A 26,301-nucleotide genomic window follows, 5' to 3' on the forward strand; every position below is an offset into this window, starting at 1 on the left:
AACAGTGCAGAGGAAAGAGAGGATTTGGATTTAACTGAATGATCTTGAGAGGATTTCCTTGTGATAAGGAAACTCCAGAATCTCCCAGATCTTGAATTGGGATTGGCATGGAAGAGTATAGTACTGGCACGGCCTTATATACTGATTATAGAACACTCGCTTCCACTTTAGTTCTGGGGCAAGCCCTTTTCTCCAGTGATATTACTTGAAATCATACTTCTAGGGAGATCCATAAAAGACCAAATTCCATGAAGAGAAAGAACTCTGCGTATATGAAGTTTGAAATGTAACATCCATTATAATATATAACAGCTGAGGCTTTCCCTTAGATACCGAATGTTCACCTAAGACCCCTTTCTCCTTTCATACTGATTGTATAAATTTGGGTTGAGGCCATGCGTGTGATAAGCTTATTAAATCAGTATGCTACAAACCAGCAATTGGTGTATCGTATCAGTCTTCATACATTGATTCACAGCTTTGCTATTCTATAACTGTGTATATGTATATGTTTCTTCTTTGTAAATTGAGGATGAAAATAATATTTTCCTCAATAAGACTGCTATGTGGAGACTAAGTGAAATAATTCATATAAACTTAGCACAGTAAGTGGCCTGTAGTGTTTAACAATTGGTTATGTAATAATGATAAAAGGTTGGTTTTTTAAGGTAGTAAAATGAGACAATAAAAAGAGAATCTTAGTTTGTAAGATCACAGAATTCATTTATTGTCTGTCTTACAAACTCAATTGAAACAAGTAATTCAGCCTTAGATCCTCTATAATAGAAGGCAGGGAGGGGTAACTGTAACATTTCAGTTTAAAGAGCAGGACCTCTTATTGATAGATTAATAGATTATAGGTTTGTGCTCATTTTTTTTCCTAGACTTATTTACATATATATTTATGAAGTCAGTTCAGAAAAACCACATGCTAAAAGGAAGGTCAGAAACAAAAAAGAAACTGTCAGGCTTACAAATGGCATTTATTTAAAAATCTTTGAAGATCCTTTTGTAATGTTTGATTATCTTTGATTTGATTATCTTTGGGTCTCACATGCTGTCCATGTACAGCATAGATTTATGGCTGTATAAATGTGTGTGTAAATGAACACACACTAGTGGAGGATTCTCCTGATTACTCATATTCAGATAAAAGTGAAATGCATGTAACTCTGAGATGCAAAAACAATTATGAACTTGATAAAAGAGAAGGTGGTTTTATTAAAGAGTGGTTTTAATAAAATAATGATTCTGTATGTCAGGAAAGCCACTCTAGCGCAAGAAAATGAAGCATTTGTGCTAGCACAAATGCTAGCACTTTGTGTATTTTGTCTTTTTTGTATTTAAGTTAGAGGGTACCATGGGAAAGTTTATGAAGGTTTTGGGATGATTTGAAGAAAATAAAAAGGATTGAAGAAACTGGATAACTGAACACCATCACTTAACAAGAGCATTGATAGAAGAAAAACTTAAAAATCTCTGCATGTTGTATTTGCATGTCAACTCAAGGGAGAGGAAGAGGATGTTCATAAAGCAACTCTAGATCATGCATGAACAGAAAAACTGAAAGGGCAAATTCAATTTAAAGTGTTTGGTTGCTACAGGATCCTGAGTGAAAATCAGATTTGACAGTGTACAGAGTCCATGAACTCATATATGAAGAGAAGCCATTTCAGTTTTCCAGATACTTTTTAATATATCACTACTCTTCCATCCCACACCAAAGAGAAAAAATGAGGCAAAAGCCCCTATTATATGTTTATAATTTTGGTATGAAAAGAGCTTAAAGTATATATGATCTTTTATTTGAAGTGACACTGCAGTCCTCACTCCAAATTAACACTCTTTTCTGGCAATGAGAAGAAAAGCTATCTGTTCATTAAAAAAAGAGAATGCCAAATTAGGCAAAAAATTCTATGGAGAGAAAATTAAGGAATTTAACAGATTCAATATAGACTGAAACCTGGTTGGTTAACCTCAAAATTTTATATACTTCTTTGTTTATGTTTATTTAAGGAAGATCTTAAATTCAGGCATCTTCCTCATGTTCTGTGTCCTCTAGGGAGAGGAGAGTACAACAGATACTCTGTTGTACATAGTGTTTTACCTGTTTCATCATATTGAGTATTTGTCTGAAGGATTTAAATGGATGTACAGTTTTAACTTAGCAGACACTTTAAGAAGAAAATGCAGTGCTTGTAGGACAAACTGTTGAGGACAGACCACTTACATTAAGTTTTACTAGCTGTCCCCACTGCGGCTCTTGGATTTCAGGTAATAGCGTTCTATCACCTGAAAGGAGGACTGTCTCAAAGATGGTATGTCTTAGCTTTGTTTTTCTCCCAGTAAAATCTTCAAAGTACTTGCCTTCCTTAGTTTTACAACACAGACTATAAAGTTGCTTTGGGGGAGAAAATGTTTCAGAATTTTTTGAGATCCTTATTAGGCAAGGTCGTGCTTTTAAACATCCATGGGGTAGGGGGAGGCATGCACTGTTTATAACTTTTGTCTTAGGGTGGTGTTCTGATTAAGAGTCCTGGAGTCAGGTTGCCAGATTGGCTTCCTATTGCCACTTAATACTAGCTCTGAGGCTTTGGGCAAGTTAATAACCTTTGTATACCTCTGTTTTCTATGAAATCAGAATAATAGGATCTTCTACTTAATATTGTGGAACAAAACTAGAAAATATATGGGAACTATTGAGATACAGAAAATATATGGAAAGTATTGAGATAGTGAAAAACTCCAGGTTAATGACCAATAAATAATAAATGTTGCTGTCATCATTTTCAACACTTTCTACATTAACCCATATAACTGGACAACTTGTACCTGTTCTAATTCATTAGGTTTTAATTTTGCAATATATAAAGTACATTTCTAAATATATAAAACATGTTTAGATGATTTACAACCCAATAGAATTATTTATAAACAACTGTGGTATAAGCCTGAGGGAAAGAAATCCTTATAAGAGAATTACCACTGGAAGTATTGACCCTAGATGAGGAGAGATTACTTTTAATTGGTAGAATTATGGAGGACTTTATGTAGATATTGGCTCTTGTGCTGGACTTCATAAAGGCATACAGGGTTTCAGAAGGTCTAAGACAGAGATAAAGCACATGCCTGGTCAGAAGATTATAGACCAGCATCTTTTTAGTATCAGCCAGGCATTACATACTAAGTGCTATCTTAATTCAAAGTCATCACCACAAATCTTTTAAGGTATATACTTTTGAGCTTTGTTTACAAGTGAAATTAAGGCTCAGAGAATTTAACTGAATTACTAAAGATAACACAACTAAATAAGGAGTAGTAGAGTTAGCATTTGAATCCAGCTCTGCCTGGCTCCAAAACCAACACTTTTCTTGCTGCACTGTCTTCAGCCTGGAGAACAGTGTGAATAAAGCTATAGATGAGAGAAACTGCAATCAGTGTTTAAGAAACTTCTAGTAGAATAGTCTAAAGGAAAAAGGTGAGGTAGAATCCTGTTGGGAAATGAGAGAAGTTCCAGATTACATAGTTTTGAATGCCATACTGAAAAAAGAAATATGAGCTTTCTTATGTAGGCATCAGTAAGCTCCGAAAGCCCACTGTTCAGGAAGATGAAACTATCACATGAGAATATTTTCATAGCAATGTGTGGAGTGCATTATACTGAGAGAAGATTGGATATGGTCTAGTTAGGTAGGTTATTAAATAATCAGTACTTTTTTTCTGTATTCAGTTTCCTTTTGAAAGTGTTAAAGTTAGGGGAACCTTGGGTGGTTCAGCGGTTTAGCACCTGCCTTTGGCCTAGGACGTGATCCTGGGGTCCCAGGATCGAGTCCCGAGTCTGGCTTCCGGGATGGAACCTGCTTCTCCCTCTGCCTGTATCTCTGCCCCTTTCTCTCTCTATGTCTATCATGAATAAATAAATAAAATCTTTAAAAAAAAATGTTAAAGTTAGACTCACAAATTACAAACCTGTTTATTTAGAAGTCTTTCACTATATTGGGGTGCCTGGGTGGCACAGTTAAGTGTCCAATTCTTGGTTTCAGCTCAGGTCATGCTCGCAGTCAGGGTCATGAAATAGAGCCCCATATTGATATGGCTCCATGCTCATCCAGGAGTCTGCTTGAGATTCTCTCTCTCCATCTCCATGTACCCCCTATCACCCTCTCTCTCTCTCTCTTTCTCTCTCTCTATCAAAGAAAATCCTCCTCATCATTATAAAAGTGTTTCAGTATATTCACTTAAAAAAAAAAAAGTTTAAAGGATGCTTACCTGGCTCAGTCAGTAGAGCATGCAGCTTTTGATCTTGGGGCCATGGGTTCAAGCCTTATGTTGGACTTGGAGCCTACTTTTAAAAAAAAACAACTTTTGAAATATGTTTGAGGATAGGTAGTGTCTCCCACCTGCATCCTTTTTTTCTCTGCTTTTTGTAAGAATTTCCCTTATTTAACTTAATAGATGTGGATTTAAGAGTTTTATTAAGGGATAGAACTAAAGACAGTGACTCTAGGTGACTGGGGGAGGCACAGAAGGGGAGTGGGACATCACTGAGGGAATAGAACAGTATTAGAAAAAAAGTAATTCTGTCCTTTCCTTGCCATTGATTACTTGTTGTCCATAAGTAAAATCCTTACTCTGGTGTGAGAGAGTTAGTTTACATGTTTATTCCAACCTGTTGGTTTTCATCTAATCAACTAATACACAAATTGACTCATAATTTGTCATCATCTGTAAACACCATTTCCCCCCAAACTCATGGCATTTGTAGGATTATGTCTCTTTGTCTAAAATACCCTTTTATTTTGAGTAGTTGCAGCTGTTACTTTTTCATGTTCCATTTGTGGTTTTATATATGAAACTGTTCTTCTCTCTCCCAGAAAGGACACTTCCTTCTTGCTTCCTCAGTTGTCCCTGTGAAATATATTTCTTACAATAATAGAGTAGTTTTCTATTTCAAAGTCCCTTTGGGGCAGCCCGGGTGGCTCAGCAGTTTAGCACCACCTTCAGCCCAGGGCATGATCCTGGAGACCCGGGATCGAGTACCGCGTCGGGCTCCCTACATGGAGCCTGCTTCTACCTCTGCCTGTGTCTCTCCCTCTCTCTCTGTGTGTGTCTCTCATGAATAAATAAATAAAATCTTTGACAACAATAACAGAAAAAACAAAGTCCATTTGCCCTCCTACTCTTTCATTTCAAGATCAGACTTCATTTTTTACTCATCTTCAGAACTTTAGTACATAGCAGAATACCTGACATAATATCTACCCTAATGATAAATGGATGGATAATGATACATGAATAAAATGGCATGAAATTAATAAACTTTATACTGAAGCCGCCACTATCATGATATGAAAGTGCGTAATCGACATTTATTCTTCCTATGGAAGCAATTTGGAGAGAGGAAGGTAACTACCTTATCACCTTGGAGATTAGGGAAAACTTTTTCCAGAAACTTGTGTAAAAGCCAAGTTCTAAAGACTGAGTTAGCTGTAGGAACTTATGCAAAGGCCCCTATTGCTACAGACTGAACCTCAGATAGAGTTGCCTTTGAGGTTACCAGGTCATCTAATGCCAAATCCAAGAACCCATTATTACAATTTTTTCATACTCTCAGGATTTTTGACAGTTTGGCTACCTTCTTTTTCTAAACTCTTACCTGGAATTAGAAGAACTTTCATTTGGAGTGCCTGGGTGGCCCAGACAAATGACTCTTGATTTTGGCTCAGGTCATGATCTCATGATGGCGAAATTAAGCCCTGAGTCAGACTCTGACCTGGGTGTGGAGCCTGCTTAAGATTTTTTCTCTCCCTCTCCCTCTGTCCTCCCCACACTGTCTCTTTAAAAAAAAAAAAAAAAAAGAATCGACTTTCTCCTAACAATGCTCACTTACAAAGATACGTGTTCTGTTCCAGATATTTATAGATGTGTTTTATTTAATAACAGCTCTCTGTTCCCTTCCTTTCATTAGCTCTATTAACTCAGTTTTATGTTACAGTCGAGAAGACAGAGATTTAGAGAGGTTTAATAACTTGTTCATGATAACCTAGTTTGGAAATCTTAGACTAGTGAACTGAAAAGTGTTTGTGACCCCAATTCCACTTTGTCACTCTAACTATATAGTGTATTTTCGTCCATATGTTTTGCTAATTTGATTTTTAAGGATACAGCTTGTCTTATATAGTCAGGTCCATTTCATCCTGAGGACCAATTAATAATATGTACAGAAATGTAGAAGTGAGCTCTGTGGAGTTACTCCTGTAAGAGAAACCTAGAGACAGACTTCTCTTAGGTAATCAAGGGGCTTATAAAATGTGGCTTGTCACTTTAAAGGATGAAATCCCAAGTTGAAAGTAAGGTTGTTACCTGAAAGTTAGACAAGGTAAGGAGAGAGTAGAATCACCAGATAGAAAACTTATGATTCTTTTATATGTTGAGAAAGCCCTGAAGGTATGCTTGATCCTACTATAGTGTTGAAGTTCACAGTAACGATGCTAAGTTTACCTGGAAAGATTTCTTTTCTTCTTTTTTTTTTTTTTTTTTTTTAATGATTTTATTTTATTTATTCATGAGACACACACAGAGAGAGAGAGGCAGAGACACAGGCAGAGGCAGAAGCAGGCTCCATGCAGGGAGCCTGACGTGGGACTCAATCCCGGGTTTCCAGGATTACACCCCAGGCTGAAGGAGGCACCAAACTGCTGAGCCACTGGAAATATTTCCAGATAGCTGCCCTATCTGGAAAGATTTCACTTCTGATCACAGTAGTTGCTTCAGAGACTCAGAAAAAAAGGGAATGAGAGATACTTTTCTCCTATTCTTTGTACTATTTGAATTTTTACCACCTTATATATTACCAGTTCAAGTAAACCAGTAAATATTAGAGAGAGAAGGAAAGATGTCACTATGACCTCTTAGGAATGGTATGTTACTCTCCCCATTTTTTAATCCAGCAGCATATTAACTCTCTTATTAATTTTAATTATCTATTTCTACATTCTTGGAATATTTTATGTGCATAATAATGTGATCCACAAGTAATGAAAGTTTAATCTCTACTTTCCCAATTTTGTACCTAATTTTATTCATTTCACTTTATTTTAATGGCCAGGACCTATAGTATAATGCTGAATGGAAGTGATAATCCGTGGCATCTTCATCTTGTTACTCACAAAAGGGAAAACTTGTGAATATGTCATGATTATGTATAATTTCTGCTGTAAGATTTTCATAGGAAACTTACAAGAAGTTTCTTTGAATTTTCAGCTTGCAGAGAGTTTTCATCATAAATGAAGCTGGAGTATATTATTGCTTTATTTTGTACCTATTGAAGATGATGTAATAATTATCTTTTAAATATTGATGGGATAATTTTTTTCTAATGTTAAATCAATCTTACATCATTGGAATAAAATCAACTTGGTCAAGATGTATTTTTTTTTTTTTTTTTTTTTTGGTCAAGATGTATTATTCATATATATTGTTAAAATTGACCTGCTGATATTTCATTAGGGATTTTTCCATCTGTTTTCATAAATAACATTGACCTATATCCTTCCTTTCTTGGATTGTTCTCATCACATTTTGATTTCATAATTATATTAAATCTCATGAAACAAATTAAGGAGTCCTCTTTTCTGTGGGCAATATGTGTGATATTGGAAGTACTCTGTTCTTGAATATTTGACTGAATTTGTAGATAGAGTCATACAAGTCTGAGGTATAAAAAGTTTTTGACAGTTGACTTTTTTTTTAAATACCTGTCAGATGATTCATGTTTTGCTCAGTTTTGGTTGTTTTTTGTTTTGTTTTGTTTTGTTTTGTTTTTTGTAAGAATTTTTCTACTTGGTTTAAATATTCAGATTTGTTAACATAAAATTTTTTCCCATTTTTTTCCCAACAGAATTACTTATTGAGGAGAAAACCATTTAACATAATGCTTAACATTTGAGAAAAAAATAAGAAAAGGGCTATATTCTGATTTTTGTTTAATAGTTCTCTTTCTTCTGGTTAAAAAAATGTTTATCATTGTGAGTACCAAGGCTTACACATAAAACCATTCTTGTTTTATGGGAGTATGTGAAGATGGTAATCTGTCCCTTCCTTTGAATGTTCTTTGATATCTTTCAACGTTGTTTTATAATTTTCAGTGTGTAGGTCTTACACATATTCTAGACTTGTCTCTAAATCATGTTTTTGATGCCATTATAAATGGTGTCTTTTTAGTATCTGTTTGCTAATTATTCATTTCTAATTTATAGAGCTGTATTGACTTTTAAGTAATGACATCATATCTGACAACCCTGCTAGATCGGTTTATTAGTTTTAGCAGCTTTTTTGAAGATTTGTTAAGCTATTCTACATAGGTAGTCATGTCATTTATAAATAAAGACAATTTTACTTCTTCATTTCTCATCTGTGTGCTTTTTCTTTCTCTTTTTGATTATTACACTGAGGACCTCTAATATAGTGCCAAATAGATACGGTGAAAGCAAACGTCCTTCCCTTCTAGTCTGGGAAAGAAAGTTCAATATTTCACCATTATGTATGATGTTAACTAATTTTTTTTTTAAGATTTTATTTATTCATGAGAGACACACGGAGAGAGAGGCAGAGACATAGGCAGAGGGAGAGGCAGGCTTCCTGCAGGGATCTTGATGTGGGACTACATCCCAGGACCCTGGGATCTCGACCTGAGCCAAAGGCAGATGCTTAGCCACTGAGCCACTCAAGTGACCCCCAGCTAAGTTTTTCATAGGAAACCCTTACCACCTTGAGGGAATTCTTTCTGTTCTTAGTTTGCTAGGAGTTTTTATTATGAAGGGGTATTAAATTTGTCAAATGAATTTTCTGTGTCAATTATGATGATGTGATTTTCCTGTTCTGTTTAAAACGGTGACTTACATTCATTGTGTGTGTGTGTGTGTGTGTGTGTGAGAGAGAGAGAGAGAGAGAGAGAGAGAGAAGCCAACTAGAATATCTGGATAAATCTCACTTGAACATGATACATTATTCTTTTTGTATGTGGCAAAGTTCTCTTTATTTTTTAAGAGTTTTTATATCTGTTTGTGAAGGCAGTTGGTCTGCATTTTTTTTTATATATAATGTCTTTCTCTGACTTTGACTTATAAGCTAAGTTTGGAAGTGTTCTTTTGTCCTCTGTATTCTTTATCTTTCTTCTGTCATATTTGGGAATTTGCATCTCTCATAGAATTTATACATTTCATTGCCTCAGTTTTCTTGGCATAAAATTGTTTATTCTCTATCTTCCTAAATAACTGTTGGGTGCTAGTGAAGATCCGCTCATTCATTTCTGACATTGTTAACTTACATCTATCTTTTTTTTTTCCATCTATCTTTTCTTTATAGAGATTTGCCAGTTTATTTCAAGAACTAGCTTTTATTTTTAATATTTTTAATATTTTTAATCTATTTTTACCTCATTTATTGATTTCTGCTTATTATATTTATGTTATATCTAATTTGCTTTTTTCTAGCCTAGGCTGCACATTAATACATTAATATTATTTTAAACCTTTTTGCTTTATTATTACAAGCATATAGAGAGAGACTTTTCTATCTGAAACGTATGTTTCATACTTTTCATTATGTTTGTATGTTATGCAAATTTTGATATGTTGTCTTTACAGTACCTTTTAGTTCAATATAATTCTTCATTTCCTTGTGAGTTCTTATTTGAGTCCTGGGTTATTTAAAATTTCTAAATATTTAGGGAATTTTTTCAGATGTCGTTTTGTTATTGTTTTCTACTTTGAGTCTGTTTGGTTAGAGAATATACTTGCAAAATTTCAGTCTTTTAAGTTTATTGAATTTGTTTAATGGTCTTGCACATTGTTCTGGTGAATAGTTTCACATGTACTTGAAAAGATGGTATACTTTTTGCCATTTAAGTGAGAATTGAGCAAATTAAATATTACATGTTTTTGGTAGTATTATTCAGGTCTTTTATATCTTTGATTTTCTATCTGCTTATTCTTTGAATTATTGACAGAAGATACCAGAGTCTCCAAACACAAGTGTGGACTTACTGTTCCATTCATTTCCATTAGTTTTACTCTGTGTATTTTGAAGCTCAGTTTTAGATATATATACATTTAGAATTTATTTAAATTAATCCTTATTTAATCATAAAATGTCCCCTTCATATCCTGGTCTGTTCCTTGTCCTGAAATCTACTTTTTCTGAAATTAATAGAGCCATTCCAGGTTGGTCGGTCTTTCTTTCTTTCTTTCTTTCTTTCTTTCTTTCTTTCTTTCTTTTCTTTCTTTTCTTTCTTTCTTTTTCTTTTTTTTTTTTTTTTAAGGTTTATTTATTTGAAGAGGAGGGAGAGTGCCTGTGCAAGTAGGGGAAGGGACAGACAGAGGAGGAGAGAGTGTCTTTTTTTAAGCAGATTCTGGGCTGAGCACAGAACTCAACACAGGACTTCATCTCACAACCCTGAGATCATGACTTGAGCTGAAACCAACAGTTGGATGCTAATTGACTGTACCACCCACGTGCTCCAAGCATTCCAGATTTCTTATGATTAATATTTGAATGGTTTACTTTCCCCTCTTTTTACTTTGTATCTTTGTTGTTGTTGTTGTTGTTTTTAATAAAGTGTGTTTTATGGATAGCATAGAGTTGGTCCTGCTGTTTTATCAAGTCTTATGATCTCTACCTTTTCATGGTATTATTTAGACCATTTACTTATTAGTAAGGTTGGATATTTGTCTACCATCTTGCTATTGGTTTTCTGTTTATTCTGTGTGTTCTATTTCCCTTGTTCCTCCTTTCCTTTCTTTCATTATTGAGTATTTTTATAATTCATCTTATCTCCTTTACTAGCTTATTAGCTATACTAATTCTTTACTTTTCTAGTGGTTTCTCTAAGGTTTATAATATTTGTATTTAACTTATCATAGTCTGTGTTCAGATTATACCACTTTATGCATTACAGGAAAGCCTTACAACGATATACTTCTATTTCCCTATTTTATCCTGTGTACTTTTGCTGTCCTATATGTTACTTCTGTTTATGTTATAATAACCATAATGCCTTGTTAATTAATTTTGCTTTAAACAGGTAATTGTCTATTAAAAGAAAAAACAAGAGCAAATATCTTTTATATTTACCTACATATTGACCATTTACAGCACTTCCATCTTTTTGTTTAGATCAGAGTTTTCATATGGTAGAAGAACTTTAACAGTTTCTTACAGTGCAGATCTACTGCTATCTCAGCTTTAGTTTTTTTTGAAAATAATATTTCACTTTTGAATAATATTTCTAGATTGACAGTTTTCTTCTTTGATTACCTTAAAGATACTGTTTTATTGGCTTGCATTATTGCTTCTGATGACAGATTGGTGATGTTGTTCCCATAGGTAATGTCTGTTTCTCCTCTGGCAGTTTTCAAAAATTTTCTTTCTTTCTTTACACATTTTTAGTAATTTATGATGTGTCTTGATGTGGTGGTATTTGTGGGTATTTTATGGTTTTCAGATTTGGAAAGTCTTTAACCTTCTATCTTCATATACGTTTTTTGCTATTTGAGATTCCAATTACACATTTATTAGGTTGCATATTGTCCTGTTGGTCACACAAATGCTAATCTCTTTTTTAACCTTTCCAGTCTTTTACTCTTAAGCTTCAATTTGGATTTTCTTTTTCCCATGTCAACTTTATTGATGTTTTAGTCTCTCCACTGTTTCATTCATTGTTAGGTTCATCCAATTAATTTTTAATTTGAGATAACTGTACTTTTCACACGGAGAAATTCCATTTGGTCAGGATGCCTGGGTGGCTCAGTGGTTGAGCATCTGCCCTTGGCTCAGGGTGTGATCCTAGGATCCTGGGATTGAGTCCCACATCGGGCTCCCTGCGAGGAGCCTGCCTCTCCCTCAGCCTCTGTCTCTGCCTCTCTCTCTCTCTCTCTCTGTGTCTCTCATGAATAAATAAATAAAATTTTTAAAGAATTCCATTTGGTCTCAATAATTATGTGTTCCATTTCTCTTATAAAGTTATTGTTTCCTTTAAATATGTGAGTATAGTTCTTTCTGCTTTATAAATCCTCATTTTGCTGCTTCCATTATCTTTATCATTTCTGGATCTGTTTCTATTCATCGATTTTTTTTTTCCCCCCTCCACCCTGGATCATGCTTTTTGCCTCTTGAATGCTGTACATTGTGAATGCTTAATTGTTGAGTGTTTGGATTTTGTTGAATGTTTTTAAGAGTATTAACGTTTTAATACTTAACGTTTTAAGAGGTGCCTGGCTGTCTCAGTCAGTAGAACATGTGACTCTTGATCTTGGGTTTGTGAGTTCAAGCCCCATGTTGGGGATAGAGATTACATTAAAAACATTTTTTAATCAGTTATTTTTTTTTTAAGTATTAAAGTTTGAGGTTTTTTTCTTTTTTGTTGTTTTTTATTTATTTATTTATTAGAGAATACAAGCTGGGTGGTGAAGAGGAGCAGAGGCAGAGGGAGAAGCAGACTCCCCACTGGGCAGGGAGCCTGATGTGGGGCTCCATCCCAGGACCTTGAGATCATGATCTGAGCCTAAGGTAGACACTTAACCGACTTAGCCACCCAGGTGCTTCTGAGTTTGTTTTGATAGAAAGTTGGTCTTGGAAATAAATTTGATTTTTTTTTTACACTTGTTTTTAAATTTTATTAGGATGACTCTAAAGTAGCAGTCAGCAAACTTTTTCTTAAAGAACCGCATTGCAAATATTTTAGGCTTTGCAGGCCATACGGTCTCTATTTCAGTTCCTCAGTTCCTCTACTCTAGTGCAAAAGCAACCATAGACACTCTCTCTCTCTCTCTCTCTCTCTCTCTCTCTCTCTATATATATATATATATATATATTCAAATTATCACAGTTATGTTTTAGTTTTAATGGAAATATAGGCATATAATATAGGCAGTGGGCTAAATTTGGGGGCAGTGGGCTAAACTATAGTTTGCTGATCCCTGGTCCAGAGAAACATTTACTTTAAGGCTAATATAGCCCTTCTAACAAGGCATGACCCTTCTGGGGACTCTGCTGAATGTCCTAAATTTTCAGTGAGGTTTCTTTACTCAGGCTACTCAAAACTCAAACATCTCCTAACTGTGTGAAGTCTGGCATTTGATAATGTTATTAGAGATTGCCAATGGCAATCTCTATTTTCTAGGCCTTGTGTAGTTTAACACTATTCATGTGTAATTTATTATAACAATGCACAGTCAAGGGCACTCCCATGCAGATTCCTGGAGCTCTACTTTGTCTGACTTTCTTCTCTTTGATACTTTGCACTACAAACTTCACCTGCCCTACAGATACTCTGAACTTGTATCTGCCTCCTCAGCTTAGCGAATCTGGTATAGTCTGCTTAGATTCCTCTCTTTGGATTCTCTTCCTTGCTTTGTGGTTCAGAAATTGCCTCCAAGCAGAAAGCCAGGGTGACTATAGGACTCCCCTCATTTGTTTCTCTTCTTATAAAGATCATTATTCTATATGGGCTGTTATCCAGTGTAGTTTTATATATTTTGTTAAGTTTTCTAGTTGCTTATAGTATAACAGCATATCTGTACCATTTACTTTGTTTACAACTAGGAATGGAAGTTATTTTTTAAACATACTTATTTCTATAGTAAAATTATTTTACATTCAAAATCAGTTATGTGAATTTCTAAGAGTAAATCCTCCAATAGCAAATCAAGTGAGCTTGCTTAGGATCTTAATGTATTAGCTATAATGGCACTTTTATAAGCAAGCCATCAGTGGGAAAACTGTTCCAGTGGATGCTAGTTTTGTTTTAGTATAAGTACAGTATCACTGACTTTAAGCAAGTTGGTGTTTGTGTATGTGTCTTCTATTTTTATAAAAGATTTACTGCTAATTTTTCCATTATCTTTTTAAATCTCTCTATATTAAGAAGAAAATAGATATATTATTAGCTTAGCCCCGAAGAGAGTTTTGCAGCAAAACTGCCAGTTTTTTTGTTTTTGTCTAAACTGCCAGTTTTTAAGAAAGAGAAAAAAATGAGAATTACTGGCTGGCACTTTAATTTTATTTAGCAAATAAAGCAACCCATTGAGCCCGAACTTACATACATTTGGGCTGTGGCAGACTTCAGCTACAGCTAAGAATTGCCAGGATTCAAAATGCAAACAAGAATCACTCAAAACCTATAGTAATAATCTTGTACTTATCACCTCCATACCTCTGTGCTGAAATAAAATACCTGGTTTTATTTTTCTGTTGCATGCAAGAGTTAATTTAATACCTGGCTAAAAGTCAGGTAATCCTAAATCCCTTTTAAAAAGTTCATGGTCTTGGGGGCACCTGGGTGGCTCAGTAGAGTCACTGACTCTTAATTTAGGCTCAGGTCATGATCTTGGGGTTGTAGGATCAGGTGCTCCTTTGGGCTCCCTGCTCAGCAGGGAGTACACTTGAGGATTCTCTCCCTCTCCCCCTGTCCCCCCACTCCCAAATGCACTCTCTGTCTCTCTCTCTCTAACATAAATTAATAAATCTTTATTAAAAAAAAAATAAAAGTTCATGGTCTTTAGAGGAAAGGGCATGCTGAGATGTAAAGCTGTTATTTTTCTTTCATTATTTGTTAATTTTGAATTGTTTTGAGTATTTCTAAGAATTCTTAGGACACCCTTTCACCTATGTATTAGTCCCCAGAAAGCAGTTCCAGCTGTGCAGCTGTGTTGGCTCATTTATAAATGAGATGTTTATTTCCACAAGAAAAAGATGTTATTGTTAATCCTCTGGTAGCATGTAATATAGTACTGTAACAGTCCTGAGGTTATGCACATTGTTTATTCATTTCAGGGAGTTATCAGATATCTTCCTTCTTGGGTTTAGCTTAGTAATTATATAGACTTCAGACTCCTGTTATGTGATAATATAACTAGATTAGATTCTCTTATTTATATTAAGCCCAATTTTTCATACTGTTTGATAATATACCATGGTTTTCCAAACTTCCACCAAGAATTAGAGGTTTGAATTACATAATTCATAATGTCTGTAACTGGTAGAGGTAGATCCCCTCCTTGTTTCCCCAGAGTGAGTCCTTATCTCCACTAGCTTTCTCTGCCTTCTTCTAGTCACCTTCTTGTATTAAAGGTGACTTAGAACCAAAATGGCAGTAAGAAAGAGTGCTTTAGGCTATAAATTTCTCATCTTCCTGGCATTCCTTTCTGTGTAGCAGAGAGAGCAATTCTTGGTGACTGCAGCATCATATGATGGGTGGCAGTTGCTTTTTTAGAGACTGGAGTCTTTCCCCAAGCAGAAATTAGGTTGATTATTCCTATTTGGAAGTTGTTCACAGAAGAATCATTTTTGGTCCACTTAGCTTGTGATATCACTTAGCTTGTTTAAAATTCGTGCTAGAAAGAAATCCATATGATGTGACACAGTGCTTTTGTTTTGTTTTGTTTTGTGAGGGAGGCATAGAAATTCTGCCTTTTGACCAGCTCAGAGTGAGTTATATTATATTGCCTAATGATATCCTAACCTCACTCCAACCAACCAGTTTCTTAATTCAGGTGGCTAAAAGAGTAAATAAATACCAAACTTATCTTCCTGCCCCCTCACTCTACCCCCACTCCCATATGGAATTATTCTGTGCTTATTTGGTCCTAGAAGTAGCCTATTATTCCCCAAAGTAAATACTGAAACTAATTCTAATAGTACTATATATTACTTGTGTTACTGTTTTCAAAAATAAATGAGCTGACTTAAGGGAAAACCTCAGCCAGGACCATATCAGTGTAGGGGAGGAAAATGTATTCCTTAACTCTCTTAGGGTCCCCAGCGGGGTCTAAAAACTAGACAAGACAGACTAACAGGAAGAAGGCCATACAAATTTATCTAATAGCAGTTTTACATGACATAGGAAGGAAATGAAGACCCAAAGAAACATACTTTTGTATTTTGTGCTAGGTGTGGTGAAGAGTGGCTAGTATAGAAATGTGGGTACGTTAAAGGAGTATGAGGTAACTGTTGAATATTGGGAGGAACTCAACAAGTCCTGCTTGTTCAGTCTTTTTAGTGTCCGTTTGTCTTTGCAGATAAGAATGCTTCTTAACCTTGGGTGTAGGCAGGGCACCTCTCACATGAGGATTTTATGGCCTATTTCAGGGGAGAAGGGTGGAGTGAGTGGGAGATCAGAGTGACTTTACTGCTTCTGCTTTTTTCTCAAACTCCTTCAGCTTAAAATATTCACATTTGGCAAGGTGACATATTTTGGGGCTGTGTCCTAAACCCCATCATCAGTGATGTCCATACTCATCCCTAGGAAAAACATGTCTTTATTACTACTTCATACAGTGTGACTATTGATGCTGTTACCACCGACTACATCCAAAGAATATTCTGATCCCCCAAATTTTGGGGATCGTGGAAGAAATTATTTATTATTATTTAGCAACCAGATGAGCATTTTTCAAGAGTAACTTTACTAGGAATCAAAGGAAAAGTTAAAAAATAGAAATGTGTAAGTTTGTAGAGCACAGATTTCTTTTATTGAAGAAACTAAAATTTAACTCATAATGGCTAAAGTAACTTTCTTGGTGTGCAAATCCATTTCTTTCTTCTCTTTCTCACTTTGTCATGAAGCCTTTAGGACATTCAGGCAGATCCTGTCTTTGCTTGAGGTTTGACCACTTTATCCGTTTCTCATAGATATTAGTTTATTCAGTCTTTCATCAGCCATGTGGCCTCTATGTCAGTTTTGAATCTCTTTACCTTCTTTTAGCAGCCTACTCTAAAAAGTAAAAAGACTTCTATACACTTCCAAGCTCCAGAGCCCTACTAAACTATTTCCAATAGGAAGCATGCCCCAACTCTTCTTAATGAGATTCTCTCTGGTAAACTCAGTCTTGTCCATTCTTTTTCCTACCCTTCCTACTCTTTAGAGAAATATTTTTTCCTAAGGCTTAGGATATAATAGATATGTTACCACATAAATTCTGTTGAAGTAATCACCAAAGTTATTAAAAGTGCATATACTGAGTGATTGAATAATTATAAGAAAAGATAGCTTTTCTTCTGCTATCAGATGAATAGTCACTTTTTTTTTTTTTTGCTGGTTTCCTGATACCAAATAGCTGTCCATAGAGATTTATGCCAAAGGTGTTGACAGCATTTACATCAATTGTTTTATAAGAGAAAAGGAATGGAGAGTTTTCTGTGGAGAGGATTATGTGCTTTGTTTTTCTCATTATATTCATTTTTTGTTTTATTTCAGTGTTTGTTTGGTTTTTCTTCTGGTGGTAATTTGTTTTTCTTTTATTTTTCTTCACATTTGAAATTTTCCTACTCTGCTTATAATTTTATTTTTCTTACTCAAACATAATCCTCAAAATATGAGATTTGGTGTTTAAAATTCACAGTTAAAACATGTTAAAGTTGATTCTCCACTTTAGATTCTATTGGTGTCTTAGGGTGAAATGAAGAAAGAAGGATGAAGAAGAAGTTATTCTCTTGGACTGCCCTCCAGGAAATCCTTCTCTATACTTTAAAAGTTCTTATTCTTTTCTAGGAGTCCAATGTGCTGATTGCTGCTAACAGTCAGGGTACAATTAAGGTAAGCTATGTTATACATCTTCATTTTAATCTCAGATCCATTTTTAGACTGTAACAGACTATAACTATAACATGGAAATACAGAGTTATACTAAGTCTTAGAGATCATTCCAAGTCATGGGTCTCTGTCTATGTTGAAATGGCTTTGATTGAAACGGAGAGGAATAGGTAGCTTGCAATTATGGAAAAAATAATGGTACTGATTAGAGGTTATATGAATGTCAAATGGATTGATAGCTGGTCAGAATGAAAAATAGATGAAGACTATTCAGTATTCACTGTGGGCCAAGCACTGTTGCTTCTCTTATGTAGGTGTATTCAGTGGATAAAGGCCAATATAGAGCAGGGGATGCTTACACATTCACCAGATTTAAGAATATCGGGTCTTAAAAAAAAAATCTGGTCTTATTTTACTCGTCTCTTCATCATATTTGTCTTCCTTTTCTTCCCTGATAGAGTTTTTCTCAGTTGCCAAGGGAAGAAAAGGTATTTTAGTGTTTCACTGAAAATTGACCATATGATCATTCTATTAGTGTAATTTGGAAATTTTTTTTAAATTTATTTATTTATGATAATCACAGAGAGAGAGGGAGAGAGGCAGAGACACAGGCAGAGGGAGAAGCAGGCTCCATGCACCGGGAGCCCGACGTGGGATTCGATCCCAGGTCTCCAGGATCGCGCCCTGGGCCAAAGGCAGGCGCCAAACCGCTGCGCCACCCAGGGACCCCTAATTTGGAAATTTTAATGCCTCTTGGCGCGTAGTCTCAATCACAAATTTTTTTTTTTAAGATTTTATTTATTTATCCATGAGAGACACAGAGAGATGCAGAGAGAGAGGCAGAGACACAGAGGGAGAAGCAGGCTCCATGCAGGGAGCCCGATGGGGGACTTGATTCCGGGTCTCCAGGATCACACCCTGGGCTGAAGGCAGCGCTAAACTGCTGAGCCACCCGGGATGCCCTCAATCACAAATTTATACATAGCTTTCCAATACTTTTCTTTATAGTTAGGAGCTCAAGGAAGTAATAATGTTATCTGATTATACTATTGGATATTTAGCACTTGTGCATGACATATTAGATAATCTTGAGCTAAGCAGTGAACTTTTTAAATAAAACACTAGTTAGGGGGAGGGTTTTAGTACATGGGTTTGGTTAGTACTAATTCTGTGGGTGCCTGTTCTTTCTACATATTCTCTGCTGGTATAGAAATATCAAGAAGTGATCTTTTAAAGCTAATATGCATCTATTTCTTCTGCCACTCAGCATTAATTTTGACGTGGCTTCCTTCCACTCACCCTGAGTGGAGAATGACCCAGCAACCAAGGGAGCACATCCAAGCCTATCACATTGTCCTATGGAGAGGAATTGAGCAAACTCAAAGCAGAACTGCACTGTTAGCTGGTCAGGCTAATTTACACTTAAACTCTTTTTCATACAGCTAGTTTCTCTATTTGAAAAGCCTCATTAGAGAGCCATGGACTTAAATGAAATCCAGGCTTTGGAAGTGATTTGTGTTATGTTCTGGAATCTCAAGCAAGATGATAGAAGGTCTTGGAATTTCTGTTATTTTGTGGCTCTCTGTGGTCTGTTTATCTTATTCTCATGGCAAGGCATATATTGAAAAAGCTGCACCTTATTCTTCAGCAAGTTTGGCCTTTGAGGCAATTGAGATTGCTAACGTATCTGCAGAAAGTTCAAAACTACTCATGTATTTATAGAATCTCAGTGACAACTCTAAGATTTTGTTCAACAGCATTGACCTCTTGTTAAATTGGCTACTTGCCAGAAATAAAGACAAAAAGCATCACAGAAGCACAGGTACAAGTTTAAGAAGTTAAGCCTTAGCACAGGAGAAACGTTGCTCCTTTTTTTGTTACTTAGAATTGCATTCTCCATCTAACAATCCTTTTGACTGTGTCTTATAATTGTCTTCAGCTCCTGTGTCCTTTCTTAGACATTTCTTCAGCTGTTTTTTTTTTTTTTAAATTTATTTATTTATGATAGTAACAGAGGGAGAGAGAGAGGCAGAGACACAGGCAGAGAGAAGCAGGCCCCATGCACCGAGAGCCCAACGTGGGATTCGATCCCGGGTCTCCAGGATCGCGCCCTGGGCCAAAGGCAGGCGCCAAACCGCTGCGCCACCCAGGGATCCCTCTTCAGCTGTTTTTATAACTGATTGTTACTGCTGCTTCTTATTTTTTACTTTTAGCAGTATCACAACTTTCTTGTATGACAAGATATGACTTGAACTCTAATAACTAACATAATATCTTGACATCAGATGATTGAAGAGAAAATGAATGAAGCACTAGAAAAAGGCAAGATTTTAGGTCCTGTATACCTTGATCACTATAATCTTTATCAGTGGAAGAAATAAATAGATTAAAATCCTGAGCAGCAATACTTAAAATTTTCTTAAGAATATGGAGAGATACCAACATAAATTTCAAAACAATTATATCCATGGTATTCATCACCCAGTTCATTTATCTGTATGTTTTATGTAGTTTAAAGACTCCCTAATTAACTGTGAACATAACTAATGTGGAAGAGTTCATGCAGCTATTGCAGCTTGAGGGATCAATGTCTAATCCCTTCAAATTCTTTAGCATGTTAGCAGATGGAAAAGTTTTATTGATTTGGTTCTTCATTTATAATACAGTAAAGATTCATTAAGCTGTTTGCATTTTTAAAAATTTTATTAAACTGATTTTTTTCCCCCAATTAGGTGCTGGAGTTGGTATGAAGGGTTTACTCAAGTTAAATTGTATTTGATCCTGCTGAAATACATCTGCAGCTGACAATGAGAGAAGATAGAAACTCATGTGATGTCTCTCCCCAAAGTCACCATGAGTTTTGGATTTGTTTTGAGTATTTTTTCTTTTCTTTTTCTTTTCTCCTTCACGACTTTTGGGACATTGGGAATACCCAGTGAACTCTCCACCATCAATGTAACTCTATGGACTTTGCTGCTGTTGGTGGTGTGGTTATCTAATTTTTGTGATAGGGAAACAAATTCTTTTGAATAAAAATAAATAACAAAAAATAAAAGTTTATTGAGCCACAGTTGAGCCGGGAAAGTCTTTGTGAAAGATGGCAAGAGGGTAATCTTTTCAAGAAGTAATGCACATAAACTCTGAATAATTTGTAAGGTCCATATTTTCCACCCTCTTTGGAATTCTTCATATCAACAAAATGTAAATTATATGGATTTATTCCAGTGAATTTAATATTTATAGTAGGTGGGAAGGTTAATAACTTTACCTTATGAATTCCTTTCTTCATTCTCTGACCAGATTTATATCATCAGCAAGTACCATACTTCATTCCATCTGGACTTGGCCAAGAATCTAAAATTTTGACCAGTTGAGACCACATTCAAACAGAAAGGGAATGGGGCACCTGGCTGGCTTAGTCGGTAGAGCACATGACTCTTGATCTCAGGGTCACGAGTTCAAGCCCCACATTGGGTGCAGAAATGATGTTAATAATTAATTAACTTTAAAAAGGGGGGAATGTCAGTCTGTGGCAGCTATCATCTTTGCCTTTTAAAAGTTATCTATACATAATGTAAGCCCTGAATGCAGACAAACCACCTTCATTTTGTAAAATCATAGCTATCAGATAGTCATAGATATTAGTAGCAACCTCGGCTGAACAGTGAGCAGGGGTTAGCAGACTTGCCGGAAAGGAGGCCAGATAGAAAATATTTTAGGCTTTGGAGATCATGTGGTCTCTTCCATAATTACACAACTCTGCCAGTGTAGCAGGAAAGCATCCGTAGACCTAGCAGGAAAAGAATTTGAAGCCTCATTTCCCAAATTACCAAGCCATATAATATCTTAGACTGTCTAGTCAATTTTTTGTTATTTTCAGTTTGTAAAAAGGGAGAAGTTAGTAGTTTGAGTAGCAGGTCAATCAAAAGTAGTTTGAAGCTTTCTGTTTGAGCTACTTTAAAAGTGTGAACGCTTTTTGAAAAAGATAAAAACAGAATTATACCCCACGCATATTTTATAAAAACAGACATTTGGAAAAAGCTTGGTATGAAAAAATATGTGAATGGTAAGGGTAATTGGAACATCCCACTGTATCCCTCTACACTCAAAATTATTGGGGTCACATTTCATCATCTGAAACCTTTGGGTCAAATGCATTCTGGAAATTAGAACTTCTTGAATTTTAGAAAAGTAATAGAGTACATATACTATATATTACATAACACCGTTCAACAGAGTCTGGAGCAATACTCTATTATCAAATACATTAATATCTCTGTAGCAAAATGTATGAATGTTAACATTATATGAGATTAATAAAGGTTAAAAATAGTCTTGTACCAATTCAGATAGTTTTTACCACTGAATGAGTTTGCCTCAAACTTAGGTGAAGTTTTCAGTTTCAGAGCTTCGAGACAGTTATATCTTACTAATTTGGGGGAGTTAAACACCTGTAAACTTTTGGGCTCAATTTTGAGAGGAAAGGTCACTATCATTCAAAAGTTACACCTGTCAACCAGAATAGTGGTAAGCAGCCTTTATTTCTAATATTGATGAATGACCTTTTGCAAAGATGAAGAAAGAATATTCAAATGTAGATTCTTCACTTAAAGAATTTAAGTGGATATGTCCAGAAAAATCATCAAATGGGAAGCAAAGAATTAATGCCTCTTTGAATGCATTTAAATAAAGGATTCTTAAGATTTTTAATTTGGTCTTTTTTTGTTTGTTTTATTTCAAGCTGTCAACATTATAAGGTCATGTTAATTTCCATATGTGTGGAAGGATGAAGTAAGGTACCTTTATTAGTTATCAAAGGGACTCAATTTTCAAAGAAATTATTATTTTTAAAAGGCAGTGCTTAAATTTGTTTTAACCTTTTGTTTTAAATAGTGAGAAACCATTTTTAAGTTTGAATTAGTGTTTGAAAGATGTCAGCATCAAACTATATCTTGTTTCTTGGAAAATTAACAAAATAGTTAAATTAATGTATGTTTTAACACCAAAAGAACTTCTAACTCAAGAAGAGTATGGGTCTTCATGTTTCAATCGAATCTTGATTACTGTGGGATTGCAGAGATTTCTTATATTCTCACACAACTTTTACTTAAGAAACATTCAAGATTGAAGAACTTTATAAAATTCTTGTAAGAAAATTTAGACATCAAAAAAATTGTACTAAGCCACAGCTTCAGAAAGATGAGTGTGGCTGGACCATTAAGCAAGAGATGAGCACAGGATGAGTTTGAGTGGGTAGAGGAAGCCAGTAGATAGCAGAGCCTTCTAGGGTATGGTTCAGAATTTGAATTTTGTTATAGAAGCAGTTAATAGGAAGGGTTAAGTGGAATGACTTGATTTCCTTTGTGGTGAATAGACAGACAGGAACCAGTGTGCTCAGTTGAGATTTAATGGTGGCTTCAACGAAGGTGGTAACATGATCCAACTTAAAAACGTATTTCAGCTTGATGGAGTTTACCATAGTCTTAATTCCTGTATCTTGGAAGATCCTTGATTAAATTCCTTTTCTCATAATAATTTGTGACAATAAAGAATACAATTCAGCAAATTTATTTCTTCAGTGGTTATGCAGTCCTCAATTACAGGTGTGGCTCTTGGGAACCTCATGGCTAAAATGTGCTGTTATGGGAACCCCACTTTTCCAGTTTTAAAACTAGAAGCTGCCCAGCTTTGGTTCTGAATATTAAAGTAATTAATTGACCATTGGCCTTAATGAATTACTCAAATGCAACAGGGATTTATAGGAAAAGTCTGCTTACTTAGAGATGAGACATGAGGAAGTGTTAACTTAAATCTTGAGCCTATTGTGTTACATGACTGACATTAAATACAATAGAAACACCTTGTAGTTCCTCCCAGAGTGGATAGTTATACCAACCTCTCTGTAGCTTCTGGTTTATGTCGGGCACTCCTGGATTTTTGGACTGAAGAGAAAAACCACAGTGATTGTTCTAGAAGTATTTCTTGAGATCCTGCTTTGTGTGAATGAGGCACTGTATATTATGTAGTAGGCATATAAAAGAAATAAAATATGATCCCTATTCTCAAAAAGCTTGTTATCCAGTGGAAAGACAAATAGTAGACCGTGTATAAGTAACATAGTAGACATAAATATATATATGAATATGTTCATATATATGAACAACATATATATGAATATATATATTCATATTCATATATATATTCATTATCAGGATTATCAGGAATTGTTTTCTTGGGGGAAATAACACCTGAATCCTGAAGAGCAGGTAAGAGCTCAGCTCTAAGTGTTAAAGGAACACTCAAGACCCAAAGAAGCAAAGATATTGGTGCAACTAGTGGTCAAAGCTGGGACAATTTGAGCAACAAAGTGAACTAGGATTATAGATTATGACCCAAAGTATAAAATAAGTATTCATGGGTACTTACTGATGTAAATGATTGAATAAACAAAGGGAGAGGTGAGAAATTTCCCATGCAGAACTCCAAATTGTGTAGATATAAGGGGAGAGGGGGATGGAATATAATGCCTTACTCCTTGAAAAAAAAAGACCTATTGTACTCTTTGAAAGCAAATCAATATGGACACCTTAGGTCTTTTTTAAGTTTTTATTTAAATTCTAGGTAATGGGATGCCTGGGTGGCTCAGTGGTTGAGCATCTGCCTTTGATTCAGGGCATGATTCTGGAGACCCGGGATCAAGTCCCACGTCAGGCACCCTACATGGAGCCTGCTTCTCCCTCTGCCTGTGTCTCTGCCTCTCTCTCTCTCTCTCTCTCTCTCTCTCATGAATAAATAAAATCTTTACAAAAAAAATCTAGGTAGTTACACAGTGCAATATTAGTTTCAGGTGTACAATATAGTGATTCAACAATCTATACTCAGTGTTTATCATGCTACGTGGACTCCTCCATCCCCTTCACCTGTTTCACACACACACCCCCCTTCACCTGCCCTCTGGTAACCATCAGTTTGTTCTCTATAGTTAAAAGTATAGTGGGTGTCTGGGTGGCTCAGTCAGGTAAACTGCCAACTCTTGGTTTCAGTTCTGGTCATGATCTCAAGGTTGTGAGCTCAAGCCCTGTTTCAGGCTTTGCATTCAGTAGAGAATCTGCTTGAAGATTCTGTATCCCTCTTCCTCTCCTCCTCGCCCGACTCCTTCAGTCTCTCTAAAATAAATAAATACATCTTAAAAAAAAAAAAAAGTACAGTATTGAAAGAGTAACCTGACCATGGAGAACCTGGCAAACACTATCTTACCCAGGTGATCAGCGTCAACATCAAATGTTATGTCATGGTGATAATAGATACTCTTGATATGTTGTAATGAAAATGGCACTTTACTTCTGTGGGTTTCCTCCCAAAAATTCATAACCCCAGCCAAAATGAGAAAAATACTGGGTAAATTGCCTGTTGAGGGACATCCTACTAAATAACCAGACTCCTCAAAACAGGGAAACTGTCACTGCCATGGGGAGCTGAGAAGACATCACCAAATGTGCTATGACATCCTGAATGGGATGACAAAACAGAAAAGATATTACATAAAAAATAAGGAAATATGAATACAGTATGGGCTTTAGTTGGCATTAATGTGTGAATATTGATTCATTAATTGTAACAAATGTTCTGTACTAATGTAAGATGTTAATAGAGGAAACTGGGTGTAGGATATATGAGAACTCTTGCTTTGTGGAAATCTAAAAAAAAAAAAAAAAGACTTCTAAAATAAAAGGTTTACCTAAAATAAAAGGTATGAGGATAGATTCAGCATATTCAAAACAGTACAAGATAAGAGTACCAGTTGAAGCTGAGAAGTACACAGAAAAGCAATGATCTGTTCCACCTGTCACAAAAGAAAAAATAGGCAAACAGTTTAGAGGGGGTGTAAGTTGACTCAAATTGTATAGTTTTGCAAAAGATAGAACACCTTTGTAGTCCATATTTATCTCTATATTCTTTTTTTAAATATTTTATTTATTTATTCATGAGAGACACAGAGAGAGAGAGGCAGAGACACAGGCAGAGGGAGAAGCAGGCACCATGCAAGGAGCCCGACGTGGGACTCGATCCCAGGTCTCCAGAATCATGCCCTGGGATGAAGGCAGCGCTAAACCGCCGAGCCACCCAGGCTGCCCTATCTCTATATTCTACATGCTGGGAGGATACCCATATGGCTCAGTTGGTACAGCATGTGACTTGATCTTGGGGTGGTGAGTTCAAGCCCCACAGTGGACATAGAATGTACATTAAAAAATAATAGTAATAAATTCTACTTACTGAGAATCATACTCATCACTGTTTATAGATTTTATTACACTTGTCCGTAGTCACTGAGATATCAAACTGCCAGCAGTTATTCATTTCTTTTACCTGAGATCTTTACAATTTCTCAATGTGAGAAGAAATCTTTCCATTTGTATATGGTTTTAATTTGTTCTCAGTTTTCTGTGAGTCATTTGTCCTTGATCAGTTTGAAAAGCAAACTTCATAGTACCCAAGTTCCAAATGAGATCTTGTGTTGGAACTGGGTAGGGATTCTCATGAATTCTAAGTTAAAGTTCCCAAAAGTGCGGACAGTCCAGGCTAACCAGGTTTTGTTGGTTTTTTTTTAAGATTTTATGTAAGTAATCTCTACATCCAACATAGGGCTCAAACTCACAGCCCCAAGATCAAGAGTCACTTGCTCTATTGACTGGAGCCAGCCATGTGCC

At 35.6% G+C, this 26,301-nt stretch overlaps 1 protein-coding gene across 6 annotated transcripts in view; it reads left to right on the top strand.

The window, feature by feature from the left end:
- COP1 (COP1 E3 ubiquitin ligase) overlaps window positions 1-20,660 on the top strand; it is a 243,488-nt gene extending 222,828 nt beyond the window's left edge. For all 6 annotated transcript variants that reach the window (XM_038542423.1, XM_038542424.1, XM_038542425.1 and 3 more), the window contains 2 exons: window positions 17,549-17,593; window positions 20,323-20,660. In XM_038542423.1, the coding sequence (XP_038398351.1) occupies window positions 17,549-17,593; window positions 20,323-20,340 (63 nt within the window). In that variant the 3' untranslated portion in view covers window positions 20,341-20,660. The remainder of the gene's footprint in view (window positions 1-17,548; window positions 17,594-20,322) is intronic.
- Window positions 20,661-26,301: the final 5,641 nt, after the last annotated feature.

The sequence above is a fragment of the Canis lupus genome, chromosome 7 (assembly GCF_011100685.1).
Source record: "Canis lupus familiaris isolate Mischka breed German Shepherd chromosome 7, alternate assembly UU_Cfam_GSD_1.0, whole genome shotgun sequence".
Lineage (NCBI taxonomy): Eukaryota > Metazoa > Chordata > Mammalia > Carnivora > Canidae > Canis > Canis lupus.